Consider the following 12,116-nt stretch of genomic DNA (forward strand, 5'->3'; position numbering starts at 1 on the left):
TTTCGGCCGCCCTCGCGGAAGGTGATTTCTTTAGCAAGATGGCGGCGAGCGGCCTCCGGCGGGCTGCTGCTGCGGCTCCCACTTCAGTGAAGCCCATTTTTAGTCGGGACATGAACGAAGCCAAGCGGAGGGTGCGCGAGTTGTACCGCGCCTGGTATCGAGAGGTGCCGAACACTGGTGAGAGGCTGCGGCGCACGCGGGGCTCCAGATGCAGCCGCCCAAGGTCGCAGCCGTCCTGGCCTCCTATTTCTCCCGGGAGGAGCTGAGGTCACCGACTTGGGCACAGGCGACTCCGGGTGCTTAGGGGAGGAGGGTCACCCGAGCATTGGTGGACCCGACCCGGCGGCGGCGCCGGACTCAAACCAGCCGTGCCCTGCATCCGAACCGCCTTTCTAGGCGCCCTGGGCGCTTTGGCCCTTTTGTCCCCCGTAATTCTTACCGGACCCGTGGGAGGGAGAGCAGGGACTGTGGATGACATGCTCATTTTATAGGTGAGGCATGTGAGGCACCTAGAGGAGAAGTGATGCCCCCGAGGCCCAGAGCCAGCCCTTGGTAGATCTGGAACCCAAAGTCTTCCGTAGAGTTCCTGAATGTATTTACAGGTGCCCATTAGATTATATAAACAAAGTGGCTGTAGGACTTGAGCGATCATCTGTTTCCCACATCCCCCACGGAAAAACAGACCACCAGAGAAGGGAAGTGACTTTCCCAAGGTCATCCAGTTAAGTCAGTGGTGCCTTTTCCAGTCCAGGTGAGATGGCCTCCTCCCACATCCAGTTTCCCAAGCTTGCTCCCTAGCTCTACCTGCCTCTCCTACTTCTTAGGAACTCCTCCCCCTCCCCTCTGATCGCCTGTCCCCTACTGCCTCACTGTCCCCTGCCTTCACTTACTTAGATGTCGGAGAACCAGTCTGTTTACTGGAGAGATTGAAATACGAGGTCCCTGGATGCAGAGATTCTGTTTTCTTAACTTGGTATTTCCCTCTCAGCACTGCCCAGTGTCCCTGATGAGAGGAAGACTGGGGGAAAGCCCACCTAAACTGGCAAGGACAGTACAAATGTCAGGGGCTGTCGATATTTTGTTGTTTTGTTGATTGATTGAGTGTGTTTTAATGTGGACTGTCACTGCTAGTCTGAGAGGGAAGGTGTTTTTAAAGTGAGCTAGAGCACCATAGCTGCCTGCCGAGGCTGTCACTTCCCAGCCAGTGTGTGAGAAGCAATAGAACGTGGTAGTTATAGACACTTGCCTCCAGACCTTGTCCCTTATTAGCTGCGTGACCTTGAGCAAATTATTTCATCTTGCTATGCCTCAGTTTCCTCATCTGTAAAATGAGCATCATGATAGTACCTTCTTCAGAGAGTAGCCCTTCTTAAATAGGTAATATATCTAAATTGCTTAGGGTAAGCCTAACTGGCACTCATTGAATGTGGGCTGCTACTGTTGTTGTTTTATTAAGAGGACAGGTGGATAATAGGTATAGGGAAGTGACAGTAGCAAGTGTCTGCATATGTGTGTTTGGGGGGGGTGGAGATTCAGTTGCAGATGTTTAAAAACAGAATGTTTGCCTAGCAGAATACTTCTGTGAGTGCCCAGAATCCTTTCTTGTTGCAGAGAGAAGAGGTGGGGAACAAGACCCAGATGGCGGAAGAATGGTTTGCGAAGGGTTTAAAAAAAAAAAAAAAAAAGTCAATGGCTGAGTTGAGGATAGACCCAGTTACCCACATTCAGGACCCAGCAGTTTTTAAACTATCCCCTCTCAGGAATTCCCCTTAAATACTATTTGAGAAGATTATTCCAGAGTCAGAAGGGTCCTGAAAGGAGGAGCCTGGGGGAGCGGGGAGAAGGACAGGGGAGGGTCACAGGGGTGGCACCTCCTTTACGGGGAGGATTGGTCGTCTGTAGGTGGTCAGTTGCTCAGGCCTGTGTCTACACTGGTGTCCTGCTATGCATCATTCGGACTCCAGCCAAGGAACCAAATCAAGAATTGGGAATAAGTAATAGTATTTCTAATAACTAACATTTACTGAATTGCATACATATGGCCCAGCACTATGCTGAATTCTTTACATTGCCTTACTTGAGGGTGGGTTCGAATTGTTTCCTTGTCTTACAGATAAGAAAACTGAGGCACATAAATGTGTCTCATCACACCGTTAGTGAGGAGGGGAGCCAAACTTCAGACCCTGGCGAGCCACCTGTTACACCTGGCTCTCTGCTCCTGCTGTAGTTCTCCCTGAATCCCACGGGACCCGGTTACGCGCACGTGTATAGCAGTCATTTGCCTGGGTGCTGGCTGCCTTGCGTGGGAGCACAGAGACAGAACTACCTTCCTCTGAATCCCTCCGCTGAAAAAATATTACATGAGGCTTGCTGGTTACAAAACAGGAGACTTTTCTGTAGAAACTATTCGTTTAATTTCCATTTCACCAGGGCCGGTACTAGATGCCCAGAGACACAAAAGTGAATAAAGTAGCGCTGCCCTCGGGGGCCTTATGGTCTAGTCAGGAAGACAGGCATGTATCCAGACCATTAAAACTTAAACTAGATGTATGGGCAGTAAGTGCTGAAATGTTTCACAACTAACGTTTATAGTAGCTTCACTGTTTACGAGATGTTGTCGCTCGACTTTTGCCATGTACCTGTAAAGGAGTTAGGTCTGAGGTTCTTTTCTTTCCTATGTTTTAGTTGAGGAAACAGGCTGAGAAGGCTGTACCCTAGTCAAGGTCATAGTTCATAATGGTGGGGAGACCTTTCCCAGCTGGTTTGACCCCTGACCCCCTGCTCTTCTCCAGCACAACGTGCACCTTCCCGTCTCAGGATCTCCCAGTGCCTGGTGTGAATGCTCCCGAAGTGAATGGGAGCAAACGGCTGAGGATATCATTGGCAGCCCTCTTAATGTGTCAGAGCCTCCCTGACTCAGGAAAACCTTGACAGGAACTTTGCAAAAACACACGGAGGCTGGGAAAGACACCCTCATCCACGAGAAGCACTTGATACCTTCCTTTTGAGCCTCTTAGGTTTTTTCAAAATTGCAATTTAAATATTCAGAATTCAAAGCATAAGCCAAGAAACTGTGAGTTGAGAAAGCAGTTGGAATTAATTTATACCAGGGTTTCTCAACACATTGTGCTGGGTAATTGTTGTGGGGGCGGTCCTGTGCATTGTCGCGTGTTTAACAACAACCCTGGCCTCTGTCCACTAGATGCCAGTATCACTCTCTCCCTAGTTGTGACAACCGCAGATGCCTCCAGACATTGCCAGATGTTCTGGTGGGCAAAATCGCTGCTTTATGAACCACCGAGTTAAACCAAAGAACGATCCAGCAGGTGATAGCTTAGGCTGTTGCCGTTTGCCTTCCCACAGCCTTTCTCACTGGTGGAGGGGTGTGTTCAGAGGCTTGGGATGGGAGGAGGGAAATTAGGACAAAGCTATGGAATTTGTCTCTCTAGAGACAAGGGCTCTTAACGTGGGAGGTCGGGCATTCAGGGATCTGTGAACTGACATGGTAAGCAAAAACATTTTCCTGAGGAGAAGACTCGCACACCCAATGCCCTAGTGTGTAGTTGAGGAGATCGTGAGGAATGGGAGCGGATGGGCACCGGCTCCCCTAGTATAGAGGGACCTTGTTTTTTTAAACTCCCAAGGTTGGGCAGAAATCTAATATAAAAATGCAGGAAAGGTAAGCACTGATAGCAGGGGAAGAAGAGTCCTCGTATTCATTTCCTTTAAAAAGCACCAGATTGTAAATTTTTTAAAAACAATAAACAACCTGGATTCCAGGCCCACATGTGCCAGGGACCAATAGTATGACTTCAGGCAAGTACCCACAGTGCGGTAGGCCTCATTCCCCCAAACGGGAGGATTCTAAATTCTAGGATCCTTGTTAGTTTACATTTGTTTTTGTATCTCTTTGTCTTATCTTCCCTTTGCTTGCTTTTTTCTAAAATTCCTACTATGAGGGGCACCTGGTGTCTTACTCTTGGTTCCGGCTCAGGTTGCTCGGGTCATTAACTGGGGGTTGTGAGATCAAGCCCTCCTGTAATGCTTCCTTCTCAGCCGGGAGTCTGCTTCCCCTCTCCCTCTGCCCCGCCCCCTGCTCTCTTTCTTTCTAAAATAAAAAATAAAATTCCTACTGTGATACGGGCTGTGGTGGGAACCCAGATTTATAGCGTTTTCCCATTTTCTGGGGGCTGGTACTCCCACCACGGTTGATTTTAAGCTACCAGAGTGGAGGCAGCTGGGGGGGGAGGGGCTCCATGAGAGCCTGCCCCAGCACATGGATCCTGCGTTCCTTCCAGTGCGCGGGATTTTCTGAGCTCTGTTAACACTTCCCTATAAGGCTGGGCTGCAGTTTCTCCTGTTACATGTCTGCTGTTGCCTCTTCCCTGTGGGATCAGCGTGGCGTGGTATTTCCCTCAGGAGAAGCTTTATTTTTCTACCACTGTCACTAAATTGAGTGTAAAGATCTGAACTTTATTGTCGATTCATTCAGTCACTGCATAACTCTCATGGTGTTCAGAGCTGGTTCTGATAATTCTGTAGACAGGAGTGGACATGTCACGGGAAAGGCCACAGCACAAGGCGTCCTCACCAAATGAGCACACAGAGGTCTCCCCAACCACATGCTCATTCTAGCCTATAAGCCTTGTTCATGCTGTCCCTTTGGCCTAATGTGCCCCCCCTTTCTAATCCTGCCCACCACACAAGGCCCTGGACGTGCCTTCGTCATCAGCAAATCCACTGAAGGCCGACTGCCAGAGGATGGGAATACAAACGACTAAAACCTAATTTGCAAAGGACACACATGTGCCTCATCTGAAGTCTCAGGTCCCTAAGGCTGTGTCACTCTTTTAGACCTCTGCTTAGCCAGGGATTGCTGGATATTGAGATTACGTGTTTGCATTTGTGGATGGCTGCCCCTTGGGCTAGAATTTGAGAGACTGTTCCACCCGACGTGGTGGTAATCGCAGGCTGGACTGAAGCCTGCCCTGCCCGCACACGCACTTGGAGGTGTCCCTCAACACTAAGTCTGTGCCGCACAAGCCTACAGCACATCACTGCGTCTCCTCTCAGTTGTTCTGTATGATGATAATGCTGATATTTTTGAGAGCTTACTCCATGCCGGGCACTGTTCTAAGGATCTCGTCTTATCTCCTGGAATCCTCCCAATAGCCCTGGAGTTAATGTGCTATTATTACCCTCCTTTCCCTCAGAAACAAATGCACTCGGGCACAGAGAAGTTCATGGCCGCGGGATCACATAGGTGGTGTGATGGAGCTGGGCTGTGAAGCCAGGCTGTTCACACTCTTGAACTGGGCTGTAGTTCAATGCGGCGGTCTTGTCTCTTCAAACAAACCGTAAGCTCCTTGAGAGCAAGCGCCACGTCTCCCTCCGCTACAGCCTCAAGCACCTGGCTTAGGGTCAGGCCAATAATATTTGCTGAATGAAATGAATGGGCAACCTGTCTGTGTTCAGTGACTCTCCACTGACTCAGTTTTTGTAAAGGTTTTAATTAGGTTTTAACCATGTAATTTCTACCCTGAATCGTGTTTTCTCTTCAGTGCACTTATTCCAGCTGGACATCACCGTGAAGCAAGGACGGGATAAAGTCCGAGAAATGTTTATGAAGAATGGCCACGTCACAGACCCCAGGGTGGTGGATCTTCTGGTCATTAAGGTAATTGACCCTCCCTGACTGAGTAAGAGCCCCCAGCTTGTCCAGAGCTGCTCAGTTTTGTCTCCCGAGTTTAAAAAGCAGCTACTGGGGGGCGCCTGGGTGGCACAGCGGTTAAGCGTCTGCCTTCGGCTCAGGGCGTGATCCCGGCGTTATGGGATCGAGCCCCACATCAGGCTCCTCTGCTATGAGCCTGCTTCTTCCTCTCCCACTCCCCCTGCTTGTGTTCCCTCTCTCGCTGGCTGTCTCTATCTCTGTCAAATAAATAAATAAAAAAATCTTTAAAAAAAAAAAAAAGCAGCTACTGGGTCAGTAACTTTTGTTTAGTGTTTCAAAGAAACAGATGAACTTAGAGGTTATCACCTGATTAAATATAAGATTGTTCAAGAAAAAACCCACTGGGGCTTGCATTTTTATTTCTTCTTTTTTTTTTATTTTTTAAAGATTTTATTATTCGAGAGTAAGAGAGTGCTCATGAGGAGGGAGACGGGCCAAGGGAGAGGGAGAAGCAGACTCCCTATGAGTGCAGAGCCCCACACGGGGCTCAATCCCAGGACCCTGAGATCATGACCTGAGCCGAAGGCAGATGCTTAACCGACTGAGCCAGCCCAGCGCCCCGGGGCTTGTATTTTGAAAAAAAAAAAAAAAAGACATAAGGTGGAAAGTTTGAAACTCTTCTTGAACCTCATTCCTGGAGGTTACTGCTTCACCAGGTTGCTCCTTTTTTTTTTTTTTTTTAAAGATTTTATTTTATTTTATTCGACAGAGATAGAGACAGCCAGCGAGAGAGGGAACACAAGCAGGGGGAGTGGGAGAGGAAGAAGCAGGCTCCTAGTGTTGGAGCCTGATGTGGGGCTCGATCCCAGAACGCCGGGATCACGCCCTGAGCCGAAGGCAGACGCTTAACCGCTGTGCCACCCAGGCGCCCCCACCAGGTTGCTCCTTACAGCCGGAAGAGGCAGGCTGGTTGGCTGAGTCCTGTGTAAATGGGGTCAAATCCCGGCCTGATTGTGTTATCTCTGGTCGTCGCGTTAGCATCATTGCAAACTTTGGCATGGACCAGTACGTACCACGGGAGGAATGTTTAGCAGAAACCCAAGTTAAGCCAGTCGGGTTAGGCAGTCATGGGGCAGAGGCCTGTTAACCTGGAAGTCTCTCCCTCTCGGGATCGGTTAGCTACAGAGTTAAAGAGTATTTGAAAGGCCTCAGTGATCAGTTAGCCCAACCACCTCATTTTCCAGATGCAGAAACTGTGGTCTTGACAGAGGATGTTACTTGCCCTGTTACAAGGTGACTCAGTAAGTCTGCACCAGAGCAGATAACAGAATCCTGGCCTTCAGTGTCCTTCTCCTTCCCCTCAGCCACTCTGACTGAACACCTCTCCCCTCACTTGTGCAGGGAAAGATGGAACTGGAGGAAACGATTAACGTCTGGAAGCAGCGGACACACGTCATGCGGTTCTTCCATGAAACAGAAGCGCCGAGGCCAAAGGATTTCCTGTCCAAGTTCTATGTTGGCCATGACCCGTGAAGTCACTCGGGAAAGGTGCATGTTGATATTTAAGTATGTTAGAGCACGAATAAACTCCCTATGTGATGGTCACGTCCTAACAGAATCCTGTTGCTGAGCCAGTGGGAAGTTCCTCTTCCACAGTCCGTCTCACTTTTTGCCTTAACAAGTGGGGTCTTAGTATACACACCACCTGTTCTTTCCCTCTCCTGAAGTGTGGTGTTTCCTGTAAATTAGATTCTCTTTTCTCAGAGCCTTGCATGTCAGTAAACAGGAAGGATGAGACCATCTGTTCAGAAACTATCATTCTGGGTATCAGGCTGGACGACTTTGTTGAAAGAGAGAGGGTGGGGTGAGGGGCAGAGGGAGATGGAGAGAGAGAATCTTAAGCAGGCTACACGCCCAGCGCGGAGCCCCACTCCGAGTTCGATCTCATGACTCTGAGATCACAGCCTGAGCCGACATCAAGAGTCAGATGCTTAACTGACTGGGCCCCCCAGCCGCCCGCCCCAATTTAGCCATGTTTCTACAGCCCCCAGGATTGCACAGGTTATCCAGAATTAGCCAGCTCTTGCTGTTGGAGATCAGAGCAGCACTGAGAGGCACAGAAGTCGGCTGCCAAGCTGGGCTGTTGCTCCCTGGGTTCTGAAGAGGCCTAGCCATCTACCTGCAACAAGCCCCAGTCCTGAAAATGGAATGAACTTCCTGCCCAGTTAGGCGCTCTGCTGGGAACACCGTTGTTCAGTGCGCACAGAACAGAAATATTTCTGCTGGTTTTGCAAACCGGGCTATAGCTCCAGTGACAGGAGAATAAATGTCAACACAGGTTAAAGAACTCATCTCTGCTCTCGATGGTTCTTTCCCTGGACAGTCTAAATGCTGGAGAGGGGGGTTCAGGATCTGTAGGTAGTCACCCTGAGCATTCCCAGATTTTTCAGCACCACCAACCCCTTTACTGTCTTTTCATCTAAGGAACCCAAGTGTTGGAAGATTCATTCTAATAACAACGTTTCTCAAGGAGTTTTAAACAGTCAAAGCTTATGACTGGCATGTGATAACTAGCCAGTGTTAAGACAAAAAAAGCTTGAGGCTTTAATCATCCTGTGCATCTTTACTGAGGGGAAAGCTTCTGTTGGACTTTTGTAAGTGATGAGAATAGGTTCCAGGTGCCTGTAACTACCTTCGTGGGTGCAGGGGGGCCTGGAAATCTTGGGTTGTAAATCAAAGGCCGCTATGTTCAGCTGCTAGAGAAGGACTGCAAGGACAAGAAACTACAACTGGGGTCTACTCAAATTCAGGCATTTCAGCCACCACACAGTCACACAGAGCTGATGTTTATCATGTTTATTCATAAGCTGATTGTGCTCAGTGGACAGCACATTTCTGGGAACCTCCCAGAGCCTGGGGATCTGGGCTCCGTCACAGATGGTGCAGGAGGCTTCACTGGAGTCGAGAGACTGAGGGCTTTCCCTGGGCCCTTCTGATAGGGAAGGAGGAGAGACTGTGAGCGTCACCATATCATAATTAAGTTAGGGCTGTCTCCTTTCTGACTTCTTCCATGTCCTGCAAGAAAGGAAAGCAGCAGTGAACTGGGCACAGAGCAGCCCTCTATCCACATACCAAAAAGAGCATTCCAGAGAAGTTCTACCAAACAAGGCAGGAGCAAGGCAGTTTGTTTATTCATTCGCACATTCAATGAACATTCATCAGAGACCAGGCACTGAGGGCCCAAAGGTATTAAAAACATATTCCTGGGGCCACTTGGCTGGCTCAGTTGGTGGAACATGCGACTCTTGATCCTGGGATTGTGAGTTCAAGGCCCACACTTGAGTGTAGAGCTTACTTAAAACACACACACCATGTTCCTTGCCAGCAAGAAACTCTTAGTCTAGTAGAATTTGGGGGTGTGCCTGTGTATTTAAGCATATTATACTGACTGTCCACAAGAGGTGCTGGTCAGTCAGGACACAGCAGTCACTTTCAAATGGAGAAATGAGGGAAGACTTCATCAAAGACAATGAAGAACTGGTGGAAGTAAGAGTAGTGGGAAATAGGGGCTCCTGGGTGGCTCAGTTGGTTAAGTAACTGCCTTCGGCTCAGGCCATGATCTCCAGGTCCTGGGATCAAGCCCCACATCGGACTCCCTGCTCAGCAGGGAGTTTGCTTCTCCCTCTCCCTCTGCCGATCCCCCTGCCTGTGCTCTGTCTCTCTCTCAAATGAATTAAAAAAAAAAAGTAGTGGAAAATAATAGCCTTCTAATTGGGAGGAAGAGTGAGCCACTGCTTGGGAGTGGGTAAACATGTGGGTAATTGAGGAAATAGTGGATACTGGGGATAGGTGTGTGGTTGGGAATATGGAAGGTGAGGCTGGAGTAACAGGTGTGACCAGGTCACGGCAAGCTTGAATGTCAGACTACAGAGCCAGAACTGTCCTTAGCTACAACAGAAAGGCAGCCGAGCAGCACGTATGAGAGCGCTGGGAGCCAACACCAGAAAGCTGAATGGAACAGGCACAGAGTTTGGTGACCTTGCTGACCATGGTGAGGACCTGCAGTTTCTAAATTTCAGTGTGGAGAATGAAGCTGTTTGGGGTGGGTGTGTAAGGCTTTAAATTGCGGGTTGAGAGAACAAGGGTACATAAAAGACAAATAAAAAGCCTGGATGGGATCAACCCAGCTGGAGGAGATCCCAGTGAATTTTTCTTTTAAGATTTTACTTATGTATCTGAAAGAGCATGAGCAGGGGGGGAAGGGGCAGAAGGAGAGGGAGAAGCAGACTCCCCACTGAGCAGGGAGCCCAACATGGAGCTTGACCCCAGGACCCTGAGATCATGACATGAGCCGAAGGCAGATGCCCAACCGACTGAGCCACCCAGGCGCCCCATCCCAATGAATTTTCAAGTCCATAAGATAGTTTTCCTCATCAACACAGAGCAAAGGCAAAATAAAAACAGCCAAGTGAGTCGGTTTATTAAAGGTCTGCGCTTCTGCTTCAGGTGACCAGGAACTGCTACCAGGGCAGACTGCATCAGAGTTCAGATGCCCCACCCCCTTCCTGTTCCTGGTCCACGTAGGAGAAAAGGAAGTCGTACCTGTTAGTCATCGTCGTCATCATCCTCGGGGACAAAAATGTCGTGCTCCTCAAGCAGAGCGGCGAAGTTCTTGCTAATGAGGGTCCCGACATAGAGAAAGGGGATCACAATGGAGAACACACGGAGAAGGCCGAAGGACATCTGCGGAGGGGCAGAGCGGTGGCTGTGAGCTCCAGAGCCCACTCTGGGACCACAGAAGGCTTGGCCCCTCAGGGGCACTCCTGTGGAACCCAGACCCATAATACGCAGCTACTTGATTTTAAAGATCTTGGAAAAATTCAGAGCAAGAAAAAAGAGGAGGAGATAAGGTTATTTTATGGCCATCAACGTGGGTACCAGAAAGAAAAGTATGAGGCATTCACTCTAGACATCTAAAAATTAGACGTGCCTGAACCATGGAAGGATACTCCATACAGTTCTTTAAGATTCCCCAGTGCCCAAGAAGTTTAATTTCACCACATTAAATCTTAAAAACAACCATGTTTTAAAAGGGAGCATGTCTTACCATAAAAGACTAGCTGTGTGGATGGACTAGGGGAGTTTCAGTAGAATTTCAACATATCCTGTCATATTTTCCTACGGAGTTTCAAAAAAATTTTTTCCAGCTGTGCCTTTTTATAAGGCAGCTTTTCCTCAATATGGACCCTGCCTCTTGCCACGAAACAATCCTGAACTCACTTGTCTGTGTGACAGACCAGCTCTAAGAGAATTTGTGTTTGTTTTGTAACTCCCACACAGCCCTGGAGTCAAAAAGCACACTTGTTTGGTGTAAGGGGCTGTTTCCATTTTACTTAGAAAAACCCAAGGCTACTCAGGGCACGTGACAGCATTCAGCAGCGGAAAAAAATAGGACATGGGGAGGGGTTGTACCAGCCAGAAACCTGGATTCCAGACCCTAACTCGCTGCTAGCTTTGGAGCCTCACGGCTTCACTGCTTTGGCCCGACTATTCATTTGTAGAAATAGTGATTGTAAAAATTCCCTGCCCACCTCTCAGGACTACGAATCACATGAATTAAGTACTAGATCAAAACTCCTAAAGAAATAAGGTCTGTCCCACGTACCCTTTATTTACAAAACCCTTTCACAAGGAAAGGAATAACGCTTTCGTTATTTCATCCCATCAATTGTGAGGTAGACAAGAACGGAGTGGTTACGTGATCTGTCTATAGAGGACTCATAAAGCCGAGTCTTGTGGTCTGGAGAACTGGGGCACCAACTCCTAGTGATGAGCTAGTGCAAAGTGCAGTCTTTCTCAGCTCTCGCCCCCCATCCTCTGCTTCCGTGCGCCCAACACAACACAGGGATCTGACCCATTTCCTCCCACCTGTCAAAATTAGCGGCGCTTCATTCCTAAACTTTGTCCTTGATCCGTCTTCCGGTCTAAGGCGGTCGTATGATTGGCCTTTGCTCCTATCAGTCAGCGTACATTCCCCATAATGATTGGCCGCGGCCCCTTCGCCCCGCCTCCAGGCAGACACTCACTTTCACCGGTTTGGGCAAAATGGCGCCGCTGCGAGTAACGATGACTGACCTCGACGGTACCAAGCTCCGACCTGAGCCAACCCCTCCGGCGGAGACATCGCCACCTTTCCTCAAGCTAGGCCCGCTCCGGAAAGCCCCGGATCGGACGGATACCAATGCCAGCCAGCGAGCCGCTCCGGACGCCATCTCCCAGCTCCGCCCCTAGCCCGGCACCGGGACCCCACCGCCCGGCCCCTGTGACGCGCTCAGGAAGCGCGCTGCCCTAACGCTCGCGAGGTTTTGGGATCAGACGCGAGCCCCAGCCCTCACACTTGCGCAGTGCGCCGAGTTCCTGCGGCGGTATGAAAGAGGCGTTTGTC

The 12,116-nt window shown here is 49.4% G+C and overlaps 2 protein-coding genes across 2 annotated transcripts; one reads left to right on the forward strand and one right to left on the reverse strand.

The window, feature by feature from the left end:
* Window positions 1–5: 5 nt before the first annotated feature.
* Window positions 6–7,289, forward strand: NDUFA6 (NADH:ubiquinone oxidoreductase subunit A6). Its single transcript, XM_026479518.4, has 3 exons — window positions 6–177; window positions 5,562–5,677; window positions 7,073–7,289. Exons 1-3 carry the CDS (start codon window positions 39–41, stop codon window positions 7,202–7,204), a joined length of 387 nt encoding a protein of 128 aa, XP_026335303.3. The 5' UTR covers window positions 6–38; the 3' UTR covers window positions 7,205–7,289.
* Window positions 7,290–8,511: 1,222 nt separating this feature from the next.
* On the reverse strand, window positions 8,512–12,016 carry SMDT1 (single-pass membrane protein with aspartate rich tail 1). The gene is made up of 3 exons (XM_026479519.4): window positions 11,758–12,016; window positions 10,274–10,414; window positions 8,512–8,746 (listed from the first exon to the last, which is right to left on the reverse strand). The coding sequence occupies exons 1-2, from the start codon at window positions 11,941–11,943 to the stop codon at window positions 10,277–10,279; spliced, it is 324 nt and encodes a 107-aa protein (XP_026335304.1). The 5' UTR covers window positions 11,944–12,016; the 3' UTR covers window positions 8,512–8,746; window positions 10,274–10,276.
* Between the last annotated feature and the right edge of the window lie 100 nt (window positions 12,017–12,116).

This window comes from Ursus arctos, unplaced genomic scaffold, assembly GCF_023065955.2.
Source record: "Ursus arctos isolate Adak ecotype North America unplaced genomic scaffold, UrsArc2.0 scaffold_21, whole genome shotgun sequence".
Taxonomy (NCBI): domain Eukaryota; kingdom Metazoa; phylum Chordata; class Mammalia; order Carnivora; family Ursidae; genus Ursus; species Ursus arctos.

Excerpts from the sequence above, each read along its gene's own strand:
- NDUFA6 (XM_026479518.4), top strand. The coding sequence starts at position 39 with ATGGCGGCGAGCGGCCTCCGGCGGGCTGCTGCTGCGGCTCCCACTTCA. Across the intron at positions 178-5,561 it reads TCGAGAGGTGCCGAACACTG|TGCACTTATTCCAGCTGGAC; the intron begins GTGAGAGGCTGC and ends TTTTCTCTTCAG. Across the intron at positions 5,678-7,072 it reads TGGATCTTCTGGTCATTAAG|GGAAAGATGGAACTGGAGGA; the intron begins GTAATTGACCCT and ends TCACTTGTGCAG.
- SMDT1 (XM_026479519.4), bottom strand. The coding sequence starts at position 11,943 with ATGGCGTCCGGAGCGGCTCGCTGGCTGGCATTGGTATCCGTCCGATCC. Across the intron at positions 10,415-11,757 it reads TTTTGCCCAAACCGGTGAAA|ATGTCCTTCGGCCTTCTCCG; the intron begins GTGAGTGTCTGC and ends GCCCCTCCGCAG.